Genomic DNA, 19,562 nt, shown 5'->3' with positions numbered 1-19,562 from the left:
ATTTTTCTTTTATGCCAAAAAACATTAGGAAATTAAGATCATGTTTCATGAAGATATTTTGTACGTTTCCTACCGTAAATATATAAAACTTAGTTTTGATTAGTAATGTGCATTGCTAAGAACTTCATTTGGACAACTTTAAAGGTGATTTTTTTTATATTAGTTTTTTTTTGTACCGTCAGATTTTAGATTTTCAAATAGTTGTGTCTCAGCCAAATATTGTCCTATCCTAACAAACCTGTTCTTATTTACTTAGTCTCATTTTCAAAAAAAAAATGGACCCTTATGACTGGTTTTGTGGTCCAGGGTCACATTTAATGTGAAGAAAGAGGCTCAGGTTACATTTAGAACATTAGAACGTTGTGCTTTGATATGACAAAGCAATAGATTTAGTTGAAATGTTTGTGTTTGTGAAGCATTCAGAGAAAAGAAATCAAGTTTTAAGTGTGATCTATATGCTTTTTGTTGCTACTGTACATTTTGTGCATTTACAAGACTTGTAATGTTTTTAATGAAGTCTTTTATGCTCATCAAGGCTGCATTTATTTGATTAAAAATACACAAAAAACAATAGTATTGCAAAATGTTATTACAATATAAAATAATGTTTTTTTCTATTAGGAATATACTTGAAAATATAATTTAATCCTGTGATGCTCAGTTGTTTCTCCAGTCTTCAGTGTCACATGATCCTTCAGAAATCATTCTAATATACTGATTTATTACTAGAATTATCGATGTTGGAAACAGTTGTGCTGACAAATATTTTTTTTTTTGAACCTGTGATACTTTTTTCAGGATTCTTGATGAATAACAAGTTTAAAAGAACAGCATTTATTCAAAATATAATTATTTTCTAACAATATAAGTCTTTGATATCATTTTTTATTCATTTAACATAATAAAAAGTATTCATTTCTTTCAAAAAAATAATGCTGCTCTTTTTAACCTTTTATTGATCAAAGAATCCTGAATAAAGTATCACAGGTTTCAAAAAAATATTAAGCAGCACAACTGTTTCCAGCACTGATAATAAATCAGTATATTAGAATGATTTCTGAAGGATCATGTGACACTGAAGACTGGAGTAACGTCTAATGAAACTTTAGCTTAGCATCACAGGAATAAATTATATTTTTAAATATATTCACATAGAAATCAGTTATTTTAAACTGAAATAATATCTCACAATATTTCAGTTTTTCTGTATTGTTGATCAAACAAATGCAGCCTTAAAGAGCATAAGAAACATCTTTAAAACCATTAAACATCTTACTGATTCCAAACATTTGAGCGGCAGTGTATATATATTGCTATTTAGGTTTAATTGTAATTTCATTTGTAGACATGTTGGTTTTTAATCTGATATTAATATGTTATTCTATGTTATTTAAACTTTAAACCCAGCATCAGAACATCTTTTAGTGCTTCTTTACTACTTTTAAAACATTTCTTCATCTTAAAGGTTGACAGTGAGTGAACTAGAGTGTGATGTTTCAGCAGAAGCGACTGTAACTGGTTTACTGTGATGTTAACAGTAATGTTTTCTCTCGCTCAATCTTCAGGAAGTTACGTGAGGAGATGAACGCTCAGAAGAACGCAGAGAGAGCTGCGATGAGAGCGCACTTTAGGAGGAAATACCAGCTGAACAAGGTCAACACACACCAGTCTGTTTATTGCACATGTGAAATTGATCTGGTTTTTCTGTAAGACTCGTGCGGAATCATGAAGAAATAAATCATTCATGACATTAAAAACATTCACAAATCATTTGTGATCCTGGATCACAAAACCAGTCAGAAGGGTCAATTTTATGAAATTGAGATTTACACATCATCTGCAAGCTAAATAAGCTTTCCATCGATGTATGGTTTGTGTATGGGGTGGAAAAAAAATCTAAACATTGAAAAAATCGCCGTAAAAGTTGTCCAAATAAAATTATTAACAATGCATATTACTAAACAAAAATTAGGTTTTAATATATTTACGGTAGGAAATTTACAAAACTTCATAGAACTCTATGGAAACCCGTTTCCACCACTGAATAAAAAATAAAAAAGGTATTTGCAACTTTTAACTCACAATTCTGACAATTCTCGCAATTGCGAGCTTACTTTTTTCTCAGAACCATGAGATATAACAATAGTGAGAAATAAAATCAGAATTGTGAGATATAAACTCAGAGTTGCGAGTTATAAAGTCCATTTCTGAGAAGAAAAAAACACTGATATGTTCGCAGAATAGTTTATATCATGCAATTTCTGGCTTTATAACTCCCAAATGCAACTTTTATCTCACAATTCTGAGAAAAAAGTCATAATTATGAGTTTTTATCATGCAATTCTGAAAAAAAGTCAGAATTCTGAGTTTGCATCATGCAATTCTGAAAAAAAGTCAGAATTATGAGTTTGCATCATGCAATTCTGAAAAAAAGTCAGAATTATGAGTTTGCATCATGCAATTCTGAAAAAAAAGTCAGAATTATGAGTTTGCATCATGCAATTCTGAAAAAAAGTCAGAATTATGAGTTTGCATCATGCAATTCTGAAAAAAAAGTCAGAATTATGAGTTTGCATCATTAAATCTTGAAAAAAAGTCAGAATTATGAGTTTGCATCATGCAATTCTGAAAAAAAGTCAGAATTATAAGTTTGCATCATGCAATTCTGAAAAAAAGTCAGAATTATGAGTTTGCATCATGCAACTCTGAAAAAAGTCAGAATTATGAGTTTGCATCATGCAATTCTGAAAAAAGTCAGAATTATGAGTTTGCATCATGCAATTCTGAAAAAAGTCAGAATTATGAGTTTGCATCATGCAATTCTGAAAAAAGTCAGAATTATGAGTTTGCATCATTTGCATCATGCAATTCTGAAAAAAAGTCAGAATTATGAGTTTGCATCATGCAATTCTGAAAAAAGTCAGAATTATGAGTTTGCATCATTTGCATCATGCAATTCTGAAAAAAAGTCAGAATTATGAGTTTGCATCATGCAATTCTGAAAAAAGTCAGAATTATGAGTTTGCATCATGCAATTCTGAAAAAAAAGTCAGAATTATGAGTTTGCATCATGCAATTCTGAAAAAAAAAGTCAGAATTATGAGTTTGCATCATGCAATTCTGAAAAAAAAGTCAGAATTATGAGTTTGCATTATGCAATTCTGAAAAAAAAGTCAGAATTATAAGTTTGCATCATGCAATTCTGAAAAAAAAGTCAGAATTATAAGTTTGCATCATGCAATTCTGAAAAAAAGTCAGAATTATGAGTTTGCATTATGCAATTCTGAAAAAAAGCCAGAATTATGAGTTTGCATCATTTGCATCATGCAATTCTGAAAAAAAAGTCAGAATTATGAGTTTGCATCATGCAATTCTGAAAAAAAGTCAGAATTATGAGTTTGCATCATGCAATTCTGAAAAAAAAGTCAGAATTATGAGTTTGCATTATGCAATTCTGAAAAAAAAGTCAGAATTATAAGTTTGCATCATGCAATTCTGAAAAAAAAGTCAGAATTATAAGTTTGCATCATGCAATTCTGAAAAAAAAGTCAGAATTATGAGTTTGCATCATGCAATTCTGAGAAAAAAGGTCAAAATTGCAAGTTTGAATTAGTTGTGTTTGTCCTCCAGCTCATTAGTCTGCTCTCGTTAATCCATTCCAGAATGCCAAGGACGCGGAGCAGCTTCGTGCCGCGGGGGGGAAAGTGTGTCTCCCCCGAGATCTAGCCAAGATGGTTGGACCCGAAGCCCCCGCTAAAGACGACAGCTTCAGTCTGCTCAGCGCCTTCCAGAGCCTCAGCGCCGGGATCTTCACGGGAAAACAGAGCAAAACACCCACATCACGCGCCAAAACAGAGCCCTGCAGGGTCATGTGACACTCAAAACACACGGACGGTTTGACACGCAGTCCAGAGCTGCATGTTTGACTCCTCACAGATGCTTTGTGTTGTTCTGCAAATGCACAAACATGTCACAGTCGCACAATAACACAACAGTTTGTATTACCTCATGGGTCATTCTTCCGATTCGGTAACATTTCAGCTTGGAATATACATTTCACGTTTTGTTGCTGCATTATGTTAAACTGTTTTAAACTGTGAGTTTTTCCCCACATCAGTTTACACTCCATACACCATAATAATGACAAAGCAAAAAACAGTTAAATAAGTAGATTGCATAAGTATTCATACCCTTAACTCAGTCCATAGTTGAAGCACCTTTACAGCCTCAAGTGTTTTTGGGTCTGATGTGAGCATCTTTGCACATCTGCATTTGGCAATTATCTGCCATTCTTTGCCTCACCTTTTCACCTCTCCATCTCTGTCAGCTTGGACATTTTCTAGAGTCCTAGTTGTTCCAATCGTCTTCCATTATGGAGAATGCTTCTGTCAACCTTCAATGCAGCAGATTTGTTTCTGAACTCTTCTCTAGATCATCGCCTTAACGCAAGTCTGTCACTGAGCTCTACAGGCAGTTATCTTGGTTTTTACTCTGATATGCATTTTCAGCTGTTAGACCTTTTCTGAGAGGTGTGTGTCTTTCTAAATCAGACTCATTCAAATGAATTTGCCACAGTTTAACTCCACTCCAAGTGTAGGAACATCTAGAAGCAATATGAATGCTCCTGAGATACATTTCCAGTGTCCCAGAAAAGGGTGTGAATACTTATGCAACGGATCTTTTCAGTTTTTTATTTCTAATAAATTTGCAAAGTTGTTACAAACCTGTTTTGTGCTGTCATTATGGTGAATGAGATGTAGATTGATGTGGGAAAAAAAGTAATTTAAAGCAGTTTAATATAATGCTGCAACAAAACAAAAATGTTTTTTTTGTCCATTATTGAAAAAGAAATGCAGTCACAATGTTTGTGTAGTGTAGAGTCTGATCCTTGAGAAAATATAGTGTCACTAACTTCATCAGTTAATAAATGCGTGCATTATTGGCAAAAATCAAAGACACTATGCATTTTGTTAACTTTCTAAGTACAAACTCAGAGAAGTGCCTCAGGGACATGACAAAATGCTTAGTCTGAGATGGCTGTGAGACATTATTTTATGCTAAAATGCTGTTTTATTCATTATAGTGGGCGTACCAAAGTATTGTGACAAGCTTGAAACAGTTTCTTTAGAAACTTTGGGGTCTGAAATATTACAGAATCCCAGGAATGACCTTCATATATTTCACACAAACATCAAAAAACTCATATTTCTCTTACGTTTTTATTTTATTTTATTATTCATTTGATTTGTTTTGTGGTCCATTTATAATTGTTCTTGATCTAGTTTTCTAAATGAGATCATATAGGCTTGCATGGATTGTGAATTTGACAAAACATTAATTTATTAGCCAGTTTTACCTTTTGAAGGTAGTTTTTCCCCCTAAGTTTTACTATGCAAACACACTTAATGTACTGTATCATGTGTGTGATTTCAGACTGTAGTGAGTGATACATTAAAATCAAATGACAGCTGTCCTCTGTCTGTGTGTGTGAGTGAGTGTTTATGTAGGTGATGTGTTGTTTTTCTCTTGAACTCTGCACTGATGTGACAGTAACTCATTGCTCCAGTGAGAGAGCAAGGGCTGGAGGACAGACAGAGAGACTGACAGGAAGAGACAGGAAGCCTGCTGTGTGTTAAAGGGGTTCAGAGTGATCAGATGCAGTCAGAGAGCAGCAGAATGCTCTCCTCAAGCGTGCGTTCGCCGGTGTTCTCCACGGCCGTCCGGTGTCTGTGTGTCCGCGCGTGCGGTCCTGAAGATGCGGCGATGGAGCGAACGCTGCCGAGGAGAACCGGAGGAGGAGTGCGAGACTTCCAGGAGATTCCTCACACCGGCAGCAACGGCTGGATCAACCTGCTGCGCTTCTGGAAGGAAGGAAGATTCAGCCTCCTGCACAAGCACATGGAGAACACCTTCAGACAACTCGGACCCATCTACAGGTACAGACAGCACAGGAAACAGCTTTGACAGTCACTCATTTATGAACTTCATGTTCTCAATCATCTGAGATCATCATCATCATCATCTGTACAGAGTCTCACAACATTATCACTTAACTTTGAGTTGTCACATTGAAATATCTGCCAATGGGGTCAGGGAAATGAACTGGTTTTGCCTTTGAAGTCATTGTATTTTTCTGAGACCACCGGCAGATGTTTGTTCTTGTCATAAACTTTTAACATTTTAATTGATTCTTTATGAAATCACTTTGATTTAAAAATGATTGGATATTTGGACTAGAAACAATGAGCATTTGATCATAGAAGATTTGCCAGGAATACTGAATGATAATTGAAGACATTTTCTTTATTTTACAGTAGCGCTGCTTGATTATGGAAAAAAATAAAATAATAATAATCACAATTATTTAACAACATTACTCATTGACTTTGGAAACATCACACATTTTTACTTTTATTCATCAGATTTCATAGAACATTAAATATTATATAATAAATAAAGGTTTCGCTACAAACTCCATTATAATGCACAATGTGTCCATCTAACATGTATTTTGAGCTGCAGCTCGTCATATTAATAGAGTGTTTCACTCGCAATAAACCAGTTTCCTCACCTCAACATGTTCCTAGATATCTTATGGAAATATGGATTTATTTATTTGTAAACATCATACGTTCAGTAAATGTCATAAAGCTAGCGATCTAAGCCAGCAGTAGTACTGACAGTGTCCTGTAAACATGACTGAAGATGCGAAAAGAGGAACAGATGAATCAAATCAATTAATTGAGTCATTTACGTTTGAACCGCTCCGATTGATTCAAACTCGTGACTTTCATCATTCACTAGCAAAAACCAGATCAGAAGATTAATTTATTTTCGAATTTTGACATTGCTTATAATGATTTGAAACAGGGGACTTTGTGACTTAGATGCATGTTCGCGAATCATTTGATTCACTTGGGGACTTCGTTTCATGTTTGGAGCGAGTTTGCGAATCATTTGATTCACTTTGGGACTTTGGAGCGGGTTTGTGAATCATTTGATTCACTTCTAGACTTCGATGCGTGTTCGTGAGTCAATTTATTCACTTTGGGAATTCTTTTGGTGTTCGCGAATCATTTGATTCACTTCTAGACTTTGATGCGTGTTCGTGAATCATTTGATTCACTTCTAGACTTTGATGCGTGTTGTTCGCGAATCATTTGATTCAATTCTAGACTTTGATGCATGTTCGCAAATCATTTGATTCACTTCTAGACTTCGATGCGTGTTCGTGAGTCAATTGATTCACTTTGGGACTTCTTTTGTTGTTCGCGAATCATTTGATTCACTTCTAGACTTTGATGCGTGTTCGCAAATCATTTGATTCACTTCTAGACTTTGATGCGTGTTCGCAAATCATTTGATTCACTTCTAGACTTTGATGCGTGTTGTTCGCGAATCATTTGATTCAATTCTAGACTTTGATGCATGTTCGCAAATCATTTGATTCACTTCTAGACTTTGATGCGTGTTGTTCGCGAATCATTTGATTCAATTCTAGACTTTGATGCATGTTCGCAAATCATTTGATTCACTTCTAGACTTTGATGCGTGTTCGTGAATCATTTGATTCACTTCTAGACTTTGATGCGTGTTGTTCGCGAATCATTTGATTCAATTCTAGACTTTGATGCATGTTCGCAAATCATTTGATTCACTTCTAGACTTCGATGCGTGTTCGTGAGTCAATTGATTCACTTTGGGACTTCTTTTGTTGTTCGCGAATCATTTGATTCACTTCTAGACTTTGATGCGTGTTCGCAAATCATTTGATTCACTTCTAGACTTTGATGCGTGTTCGCAAATCATTTGATTCACTTCTAGACTTTGATGCGTGTTGTTCGCGAATCATTTGATTCAATTCTAGACTTTGATGCATGTTCGCAAATCATTTGATTCACTTCTAGACTTCGATGCGTGTTCGTGAGTCAATTGATTCACTTTGGGACTTCTTTTGTTGTTCGCGAATCATTTGATTCACTTCTAGACTTTGATGCGTGTTCGCAAATCATTTGATTCACTTCTAGACTTCGATGCGTGTTCGTGAGTCAATTGATTCACTTTGGGACTTCTTTTGGTGTTCGCAAATCATTTGATTCACTTCTAGACTTCGATGCATGTTTGCAAATGATTTGATTCACTTCTAGACTTTGATGCGTGTTCGCGAATCATTTGATTCACTTCTAGACTTTGATGCGTGTTGTTCGCGAATCATTTGATTCAATTCTAGACTTTGATGCGTGTTCGCAAATCATTTGATTCACTTCTAGACTTCGATGCGTGTTCGTGAGTCAATTGATTCACTTTGGGACTTCTTTTGGTGTTCGCAAATCATTTGATTCACTTCTAGACTTTGATGCATGTTCGCGAATCATTTGATTCACTTCTAGACTTTGATGCGTGTTCGCAAATGATTTGATTCATTTCTAGACTTTGATGCATGTTCGTGAATCATTTGATTCACTTCTAGACTTTGATGCGTGTTCGCGAATTATTTGATTCACTTCTAGACTTTAATGCGTGTTCGCAAATCATTTGATTCACTTCTAGATTTCGATGCGTGTTCGCGAATCATTTGATTCACTTCTAGACTTCGATGCGTGTTCATGAGTCAATTGATTCACTTTGGGACTTCTTTTGGTGTTCGCAAATCATTTGATTCACTTCTAGACTTTGATGCATGTTCCCGAATCATTTGATTCACTTCTAGATTTCGATGCGTGTTCGCGAATCATTTGATTCACTTCTAGACTTCGATGCGTGTTCATGAGTCAATTGATTCACTTTGGGACTTCTTTTGGTGTTCGCAAATCATTTGATTCACTTCTAGATTTTGATGCGTGTTCGCGAATCATTTGATTCACTTCTAGACTTCGATGCGTGTTCGTGAGTCAATTGATTCACTTTGGGAGTTCTTTTGGTGTTCACAAATCATTTGATTCACTTCGGGGATATGTGCTTTATTTCTCTTTTCTTTTTGTTCTTAAGTTGACATCATTGCATACTTGGCATGTGCTTCACTTTATTTTTGGCTTTTAGTTTTAGTATATTTTTATTTATTTATTTATTTATATTTTACATTTATTCTATTTTTCTTTTTTATATTTATAAATGCCTGTATGTATATTATGACATATTACTTATATTACATATGTCTGTAATAGGTAAGTTTTTGATGCCGCTGAACTGTTGTGTGTTTCAGGGAGCATCTGGGTTCTCAGAGCAGCGTGAACATCTTGCTGCCGATGGACATCGGGGAGTTGTTCCGATCTGAGGGTCTCCATCCGCGCCGCATGACGCTGCAGCCCTGGGCCACACACAGAGAGACACGCAGACACAGCAAGGGTGTCTTCCTCAAGTCAGTGTGTGTGTGTGTGTGTGTGTGTGTGTGTGTGTGTGTGTGTGTGTGACATGTGTGTTAGTGTTAATACACTGACCCCAAAATCACCACTGCATCTCTTCTCATATACAGAATCTATGTCATCAATAGTCTCAGCATCTTCAACATTCAAACCCAGCACATTCTATTTCTGTCAGTTAGATGTTTGATTGTAAAGTGTGTTTGTGCATCGTCTGTATTGTAAATGACACTGATGTAGTGATGTTCAGAGGTGTGTTTGTGTGTCTGCAGGAACGGGACGGAGTGGCGCGCTGACAGACTGCTGTTGAACAGGGAGGTGATGATGACTTCGGCAGTACGCCGCTTCCTTCCGCTAATGGACGAAGTGGCGCAAGATTTCTGCCGCTCGCTGCAACACCGGGTGGAGACGGAGGGAGTGGGGGAGACAGGTCAGCGCAGTATGACCCTTGACCCCAGTCCTGACCTCTTCCGCTTTGCCCTGGAAGGTCAGTGTTGTGTGTTGAGAATAATTTTGTATAATCTGTTATCATGCTCTGGTGCTGTATTCAATCACATGCCAATCACTCCACCCTCTCTTTAAACCCCACCCTTTCTCCAAACCCCACCCTCTCTTTAAACCCCAGCCTTTCTCCAAACCACACCCTCTCTTCAAACCCCACTCTCTCTTTAAACCCCACCCTTTCTCCAAACCACACCCTCTCTTTAAACCACACCCTTTCTCCAAACCCCAGCCTTTAAACCACACCCTCTCTTTAAACCCCACCCTTTCTCCAAGCCCCACCCTCTCTTTAAACCCAAACCACACCCTTTCTTCAAACTACACCCTCTCTTTAAACCCCAGCCTTCAAACTACACCCTCTCTTTAAACCCCACACTTTCTCCAAACTACACCCTCTCTTTAAACCCCACCCTTTCTCCAAAACCCACCCTTTAAACCCCACCTTTCACCAAACCACACCCTCTCTTTAAACCCCACCCTTTCTCCAAACCACACCCTCTCTTTAAACCACACCCTTTCTCCAAACCCCAGCCTTTAAACCACACCCTCTCTTTAAACCCCACCCTTTCTCCAAGCCCCACCCTCTCTTTAAACCCAAACCACACCCTTTCTTCAAACTACACCCTCTCTTTAAACCCCAGCCTTCAAACTACACCCTCTCTTTAAACCCCACCCTTTCTCCAAACTACACCCTCTCTTTAAACCCCACCCTTTCTCCAAAACCCACCCTTTAAACCCCACCTTTCACCAAACCACACCCTCTCTTTAAACCCCACCCTTTCTCCAAACCACACCCTCTCTTTAAACCACACCCTTTCTCCAAACCCCAGCCTTTAAACCCCACCCTTTCTCCAAGCCCCACCCTCTCTTTAAACCCAAACCCCACACTTTCTCCAAACTACACCCTCTCTTTAAACCCCACCCTTTCTCCAAACTACACCCTCTCTTTAAACCCCACCCTTTCTCCAAAACCCACCCTTTAAACCCCACCTTTCACCAAACCACACCCTCTCTTTAAACCCCACCCTTTCTCCAAACTACACCCTCTCTTTAAACCCCACCCTTTCTCCAAACTACACCCTCTCTTTAAACCCCACCCTTTCTCCAAACCCCACCCTTTAAACACCACACTTTCTATAAACCACACCCTCTCTTTAAACCCCACCCTTTCTCCAAACCCCACCCTTTAAACCACACCTTTCTCCAAACCCCACCCTTTAAACCACACCCTCTCTTTAAACCCCACCCTTTCTCCAAACCACACCCTCTCTTTAAACCCCACCCTTTCTCCAAACCCCACCCTTTAAACCACACCCTCTCTTTAAACCCCACCCTTTCTCCAAACCCCACCCTTTAAACCCCACCCTTTCTCCAAACCCCACCCTTTAAACCACACCCTCTCTTTAAACCCCACCCTTTCTCCAAACCACACCCTCTCTTTAAACCCCACCCTTTCTGCAAACCACACCCTTTAAACCACACCCTTTCTCCAAACCCCACCCTTTAAACCACACCCTCTCTTTAAACCCCACCCTTTCTCCAAACCCCACCCTTTAAACCACACCCTCTCTTTAAACCCCACCCTTTCTCCAAGCCCCACCCTCTCTTTAAACCCCAAACCACACCCTTTCTTTAAATCCCACCCTTTCTCCAAACTACACCCTCTCGTTAAACCCCACCCTTTCTATAAACCCTACCCTTTAAACTCCACCCTCTCTTTAAACCCACCCTTTTTCCAAACCACACCCTCTTTTCAAACCCCACCCTCTCTTTAAACCCCACTCTTTCTCCAAACCCCACCCTTTAAACCCCACCCTTTCTCCAAACTCCACCCCTCAGCCAAATAAAACATTATTGTAAAAGACAAAGTGAAGGGAGGGTCTTGGTTCTACGCACTGGTTTCTGATTGGATGTTGAGATCACTCAAAATTGTAGACGGATCTCAGCTTGACCTTGAGGAGCGGAGTTTAAATCCTGATTTGTCACCAGAGATAATAATATGTCTCCAGCGAGCTGCCACGTTCTGTACGGCGAGAGGATCGGTCTGTTCTCGTCGTCTCCGTCTGAAGAATCGGAGCGCTTCATCTGGGCCGTCGAGCGCATGTTAGCCACGACGCCCCCGCTGCTGTACCTGCCTCCGCGACTGCTGCTGCGCCTGCGCGCCCCCCTCTGGACACAACACGCCACTGCATGGGACCACATCTTCAGCCACGGTACGTCACACACACATACGTGCCCTTCTGCAGCATGACTTCTGCTGTGTTTCTGAGTTTGTGTGTGTGTTTGTAGCGGAGACGCGTATTCAGCGTGGGTACCAGCGTCTGCAAGCGAAGGGGGGCGGAGCCTCTGATGGGCGGTTCATGGGTGTGCTGGCTCAGCTGATGGAGAAGGGACAGTTATCATTAGAGCTGATCAAAGCCAACATCACCGAACTGATGGCCGGCGGAGTCGATACGGTACAAACACACATTACTAACCAGCACTCACAACTTAACTAAACACTTCAGCAGCGTTCAGGAAGTTACTCTAAAAAGTATTAAATTACTAGTTACTAATTACATCCTCAACAGTCTAATTAGATTACTCTACAAATTACTCTCTCCAATTACGTATTACTAATTATTTTGTAAATCCTACATCAACCTTGACAAGTTAATGATATAAGGATACCTGAAATGGTTCTTTTAATTCTTTCAAACAAATAACAGATAACTACACTAATTATTCAAGTCACATTTTAGATTAGGATCCAATTCTCACTGTTTACTAACTATTCACTATGACTTTTTGCCTCAATATACTCCTAATTACTTCTTGTTAATACCTAAAGTAGTTGCTAAGGATAAGAATCGGGTAGGATTAAGGATTTAGAATATGGTCTTTATTAAGTAATTAAACAGACAATAGGCCAGTAATATTCATGCTAATAACCAACTAGGTAATAGTAAGAATTGGATACTAAAGTGGTACCAATATTCTTATTAACACTTAAGTATTTAAGGTGAGATGGGTACATAAAAATCATGCAATTCCAGGTTAGACTTTACATTTCGATGTTAAATCTACTATTGTATTGTATATAAATGTTCTACTACAGTCTATACACAGTATTGTTCAATTACATAAGAAGTAACTGTAATTAAATTACAGAATAAATAAGAGTAATCCCTTACTTACCTTTTCAAGGAAAAAAAAAAAAACAGTAACTAATTACTTAGTAACTAGGTACACCCAACACTGTTCAGCAGCGTTACTATTAAAAACTAAAACTAAATAATTTTTAAAAAAAAAAGTTAAAATGAACATTAACTGAAGTAAACTTAAAATGAAATAATAAATAAAAAGTATGACAAATAAAAACTAAAAAAATAGTAATAATTAAAAATTTAATTAATTTAAATTAAAAAAATGGGAATTTTTCTTTAGTTTAACTTAATGTACTAAAATAGCAAAGACTAAAATGGAAATAAAAATTACTAAAATTTTTAAACTTAATTATTAATTAAATTATTAAATTATCTTAAACTCAAATTAAAATATAAATTTAAAAATAAAAAAATAAAAACTGATTCAAAATTTTAATATGTGGACGCTTTTCACCATGCAGTTACCTTTTGAAAAAGGTAATTCTGACTTTTTACCTCACAATTCAGACTTTATTTCTCGCAATTGTGTAAAAAGTAAGAATTGCAAAAAAAGCCTGAATTGCTATTTTTATGATCCCTCTAATAAAAAAAAAAGATTAACATTTTTCAGATTGTGCAGGGGATGATATGTAAACTTACAAGCACAGCTGTATTACTCATTAGTTAAAAGAAATGGTTCAAATCAACATGAAAACGAACTGCATTGATGTTTTGATGTTGTGATTGATCGGTGGTTATTCCTAAGGAATGAAATGTTGGTGTGGCTGAATGTAAATGAATGAGTGTCCAGACTGTGAGCTGAACGAGGGTCTCTGTGTCCGTCAGACGGCCGTCCCGCTGCAGTTCGCTCTCTTCGAGTTGGGCCGGAACCCTGCGGTGCAGGAGCGGGTGCGAGCGCAGGTGCTGTCATCGTGGGAACAGGCCTCAGGAAACCCCCAGAAGGCCCTGCAGGGGGCGCCGCTGCTGAAGGGAACCGTCAAGGAGACACTGAGGTGAGAGAGAGACGCCCAAACATTGAGAAACACTGGGACAAAGGACAAGAGAGCATCATAAACACATCAGAGATGAGTCATAAACATACAATCATTTATATTAACTTTCCTGCACTTCAAAGCAATTTGAACTTTATGCAATAGAGATTTATTCAAAGCTGCTTCACAGTGATAAACAGGAATATACGTGTTCATATCAATTATGTAATACTTTTCAACTTTCACCTGTAAAAATAAAAACGTCAGTCGAGTTAGTTATTTTCATATCATTGACATATTATTATAGTTTTTGTTCATATTTTGAATTTTTATAAAAAAAAAATGTTACTTTTAGTAAAAGTTTTAATAATTTTGATGTATTTCTATTTTTAACTGAAATTTAATGGAAATATAAACAAAATACTTTTAAAATGTAAAATCTGAATAAAAACTGTAATATACACTACCGCTCAAAGGTTTCTAATGCTCTTCAAGGCTGTGGTCATTTCATCAAAAATACAGAAACAAATGTAATGATGTGAAATATTATTATAATTAAAAACAATGCTTTTCTATATTAATATACATTATCATTTAATTTATATCTGTAATTTTCAGCATCATTACTCCAGTCTTCAGACCACCGAAAAATAGGTCAATTCCAACATAACAGACTGTTACACAATAGTCCCGATCGTTAATAGTTACGCCCCCAACATTTGCATTGCCCAATCATCATTAATGTCAGAACATCAGGAAAATAAGGCGGTAGCCTGTTACATTGCAGTACATAAGATTTCTCTTCCCACAAAAACAGAGATGACTGGCTGATGATGGCCAGTGATTTACAGATCCTGAGCATCAATAACAAGCATCTGAACTTGTGTGGTAAATATGTGTGTCGCTGCAGTATAACGTTACACATGCGATCACAATAGTGAGAGGAAAATGTCGCCGATTCAAAACGTCAGTTTCAATAAACCACGGCTAGAGCTCCGTAATTAAATATATATTTCCTCCATGTGTGAGCTACTGAGATGAGCAGCTCTGTGAAACAGCCAATCAGAGCAGAGCCCCTCATTAATATTCACAAACCTTCCAAATAAGGCAATAACAGAGCATTTCATTCTAGAGACAAATCCTAGGGTTGTAAATGGACTTGTAAAACCAGTTCTGGAGATTTTTTGCCCTTTCCTATGCCATATACACTACCGTTCAAAAGTTTGGGGTCAGTAAGACTTGTAATAGTCTTTAAAGAAGTCTCTTCTGCTCATCAAGGCTGCATTTATTTGATTAAAAATACAGAAAAAACTGTAATAATGCCAAATGTTTTTACAGAAATTATTCTAATATGCTGATTTATTTTTTATTTATTTATTTATTTATTTATTCTTTAATGAATAACAAGTTTAAAAAGTACAGTGTTTATTCAAAATATAAATATTTTATAACAATGTAAATTATTTATTATGAACTTATTAACTTAATACATCCTTGGTAAATAAAAGTATTAATTTCTTGAAAAAAAGAAAAAAAAGAAACAATAAATATTTACTGACCCCAAACTTTTGAACGGTAGTGTACCTTCTATGTAGATATCAGAGAACAATTTAAAATATTGTACAAATGCATTCTATGGCACCTTTAAATATGGTGAATGTTGAGAAATTCCTGAAAGTCCCATTCAGTTGTCTGTATGTCTGTCTGTGTTTGCAGCTGATGGTAGATGCAGTGTTTGTGTGTTTCAGACTGTATCCTGTCGGAATCACCGTCCAGCGCTATCCGGTCAGAGACATCGTCCTGCAGAACTACCACGTTCCGGCCGGGGTGAGTGTAATAAATATGTGTGTACAAATATGTGACCCTGGAGCACAAAACCAGTCTTAAGTCGCTATATTTGTAGCAATAGCCAAAAATACATTGTATGGGTCAGAATTATCGATTTTTCTTTTATGCCAAAAATCATTAGGAAATTAAGTAAAGATCATGTTCCATGAAGATTTTTTGTAAGATTTCTACTATAAATATATCAAAATGTATTTTTTGATTAGTAATATGCATTGTTAAGAACTTAATTTGGACAACTTTAAAGGTGATTTTCTCAGTATTCTCAGCATCCTCAGATTCCAGATTTTCAAATAGTTGTATCTCAGCCAAATATTGTCCTGTCCTAACAAACCATACATCAATAGAAAGCTTATTTATTGAGCTTTCATGTGATGCATACATCTCAGTTTTGTAAAATTTAACCTTATGACTGGTTTTGTGGTCCTGGGTCACATATAGAGTTCATAAAGAGAATGATATTTCAATCATCTTGTAGTTAAAGTTTTATGTTGACTAGTTAAACATTAAAAAATCTAAATCTTGAATTGGTCAGATGTTCTGAAAAACTAAAGACACTCGTGTGACTGTGTGAGAAAGGCGTCAGGAGCGTGTGTGAAGTGGCTGAATGTGTTGTGCTGTTGTTTTCAGACGCTGGTGCAGGTGTGTCTGTATCCTCTGGGTCGCAGTCCTGAGGTGTTTGATCGTCCGGAGCGGTTCGACCCGAGCCGTTGGGCCGCTGAGAGCGTGACGTCTGAGACGGCTTCGGGAGGAAGCTTTCGCTCGCTGGCGTTCGGCTTCGGCTCCAGACAGTGCGTCGGCCGGAGAATCGCAGAGAACGAGATGCAGCTGCTGTTGATGCACGTGAGTGACTCGAACCCTCATCCTCACCACAAACCACTGATCGATGAGGGTTGATGAGTCAAACAACCACATGTGTTTAGACTAGAATCAACTTTATTGTCATTAGGTAGAGTCCAAGTGCAGAAGTATGTGTAAATGTAATTTGTGGTAAAGAGCATGTTTGAGAAGCACTAAGAACCTAGAGAGACGCTGAGACTAAATTCAGGGTTAACTAAAACGAAAACCATAAAATGTACTTGAAACATTAACTGAAAAAAAAAATAAGCTTATTTTAAAAAAAAGTAAACAAGTTAATAGATTAAAATATATGTGATCCTGGAGCACAAAACCAGTCTTGGCCAGCACAGCAATATTTGCAGCAATAGCCAACAATACATTGTATGGGTTAAAATCGTTTTTTTTTTTAAATGTCAAAAATCATTAGGATATTAATTAAAGATCATGATCCATGAAGAGTAATTAGTAAATTTGTTACCATAAATATATCAAAGTTAATTTTTTAATAGTAATATGCATTGCTAAGAACTTCATTTGGACAACTTTAAAGATGATTTTCTCAGTATTTAGATTTTTTGGCACTCTCAGATTGCAGGTTTTCTAATAGTTGTATCTCAAACAAATATTGTTCTATCCTCACGAACCATACACTGCAAAAAATGCTTTTCTTACTTAGATTTTTTGTCTCGTTTCCAGCCAAAATATCTAAACATTCTTAAATCAAGGAGGATTTTCTAGACAACTATAAAAAAAGTATGAAAAACGAGTTTAAATTAAGTGCATTTTTGCTTGAAACAAGCAAAATAATCTGCCAATGGGGTAAGAAAAATAATCTTGTTTTCTGGTTGGAATAAGATTTTTTTGCCTACCCCACTGGTAGATTATTTAGCTTGTTCTAAGCAAAAACACACCTAATTTTGACTTGTTTTTTCTGAAAACAAGAATTTTTTATACTTGTCCAGAAAATCCTCCTTGATTTAAGAAATTTTAGATATTTTAGCTGGAAACGAGACAAAAAAATCTAAGTAAGAAAAGCATTTTTTGCAGTGTACATCAATGGAAAACTTGTTAGTCACCTTTCAGAGATGTAATGTAATGTAATCTCAATTTCTAAAAAATTTACCCTTATGACTGATTTTGTGATCCTGGGTCACATATATATGGATAGATAGCATGATTAGCATGTCGTTAGCATGCTGTTGACATGTTTCTAGCCTGATTAGCATGTCACTAACATGGTTCTAGTTGCTAGGCTTGGATAGATGCAAGTCTATGGGATTTTTCCCAGATTTAATCGTCATTTTTAGCAAAAGCGTAAGTCTGATCAGTTAGAAAAGATCCAGCAGCTGGAGTCAGATCAGTCTGAAGATCTGGCCTGAGTTTGGAGTTTGTAGAGTTAAAGCTCGAGGAGGAGCAGCAGTCAGAAATTTTAGTCTCACAACTTAATTTCAGTAAGTTGGCTTTCTCAAACCAACTTAAATGTACACCTGATTAGTAAATGAAACATGTGATTGGGGGAATGTTTTACAAATAATGTCTTTCAAAAATGTAATTCGGTCAATGTGGTGCTTGGTGTTTCTTTGAAATGATTTATAAAATTTGTAAATAGTTTTTTAAAGTAAATGTTTTATTGTGTGTGTGTTTCTGCAGATTCTGAGGAACTTCAAGCTGACGGTTTCATCCACAGAAGACCTGAACACCAAATACACTCTGATCCTGCAGCCCGAATCTCCACCCAGAATCACCTTCACCACACGCTCACTATAACATCCACTGCTAGTAGTATTTATTGAATATTCTAGTGTTTATTATCAACCATTTAGATGTGATCAGCGATTTTGTTCAGCAAGGATGTGTTCAATTGATCAAAAGTGATAGTAAAGACTTATATTGTTAGAAAAGATTTCTATTTCGAATAAATGCTGTTCTTTTTAACTTTCTATTCATCAAAGAATCCTGGGTTCCAAAAAAATATTAAGCAGCATAACTGTTTCCAAAATTGATAATAAAAGTAATAAAGCAGCATATTAGAATGATTCCTGAAGGATCATGTGACACGAGACTGGAGTAATGATGCTGATGAAAATTCAGCTTTGCATCACAGAAATAAATTATATTTTAAAGTATATTCAAATTAAAAACTCTAATTTTGAATTGCAATAATATTACCAAAATAAATGGAACTTATTAAGCATAAAAATTGCATACATTTTCAGAACAAACTGCATAAATTTCCAAAATATGATAAATCTGATTATCAGATGAAGTCAGGTTCATAACTCATGTTTGCTTTTGTCATCATATTAAAGGTTTTTCCAAAGGGCATTCTGAATTTCTCATTTTATCTATGTTTTTAGGAATAAAATGTTATATAAATCAGTGTGAATGAAATATGAACAAACCTTTAGAATATAGATGAGAATAAAACTTTAAAGATATGGGTTGAGATTGAAATCGAGTATAATAAAATTAAAACTTCAATGTGTATTTTAGATGTTTTCTTCCCACTAGACTGATAAAACACTTTATGAAAAGCCAAGAAACTCAAAATCTCAGTATTGACCAATGCTTGAATAAATGATGTGTTTCCTCATGATGAACTCAGAAGACAGAAAGATGTCAAATTTGTTGATTTTAACAATCAATCAATCAATCAATCAATCAATCAATCAACAGTCAGTCAGTCACTGTTGTGTGAGATGGAGTCCAGTGGTTCTGATCAATCACAATTGCTTCTTTCAGTATAAAACATTAACATCTATGGATCTGGCTGATGCTTTAATTGATGCTTTTAAATCAAAACCTTGATCCTGGTGCTGCTGCAGTAGATCTAGAGGAGGTTTGCACACATCACTGGTCTGTGTGATCAAAATAAACATGGTTTGCATTATGTTCTAACC

At 36.5% G+C, this 19,562-nt stretch overlaps 1 protein-coding gene across 1 annotated transcript in view; it reads left to right on the top strand.

The window, feature by feature from the left end:
- cyp11c1 (cytochrome P450, family 11, subfamily C, polypeptide 1) overlaps nucleotides 1–18,628 on the top strand; it is a 21,512-nt gene extending 2,884 nt beyond the window's left edge. The window contains exons 4-14 of the mRNA XM_073846871.1: nucleotides 1,566–1,653; nucleotides 3,663–3,871; nucleotides 5,691–5,936; nucleotides 9,203–9,358; nucleotides 9,632–9,846; nucleotides 11,870–12,073; nucleotides 12,150–12,316; nucleotides 13,832–13,998; nucleotides 15,726–15,804; nucleotides 16,453–16,665; nucleotides 18,313–18,628. Of these exons, the coding sequence (XP_073702972.1) occupies nucleotides 1,566–1,653; nucleotides 3,663–3,871; nucleotides 5,691–5,936; nucleotides 9,203–9,358; nucleotides 9,632–9,846; nucleotides 11,870–12,073; nucleotides 12,150–12,316; nucleotides 13,832–13,998; nucleotides 15,726–15,804; nucleotides 16,453–16,665; nucleotides 18,313–18,429 (1,861 nt within the window). The 3' untranslated portion in view covers nucleotides 18,430–18,628. The remainder of the gene's footprint in view (nucleotides 1–1,565; nucleotides 1,654–3,662; nucleotides 3,872–5,690; nucleotides 5,937–9,202; nucleotides 9,359–9,631; nucleotides 9,847–11,869; nucleotides 12,074–12,149; nucleotides 12,317–13,831; nucleotides 13,999–15,725; nucleotides 15,805–16,452; nucleotides 16,666–18,312) is intronic.
- The last annotated feature ends 934 nt before the right edge of the window (nucleotides 18,629–19,562 follow it).

Source organism: Garra rufa, chromosome 9 (genome assembly GCF_049309525.1).
Source record: "Garra rufa chromosome 9, GarRuf1.0, whole genome shotgun sequence".
In the NCBI taxonomy this organism is placed as follows: Eukaryota; Metazoa; Chordata; class Actinopteri; order Cypriniformes; family Cyprinidae; genus Garra; species Garra rufa.
This window is presented reverse-complemented; position numbering and strand designations above follow the sequence as displayed.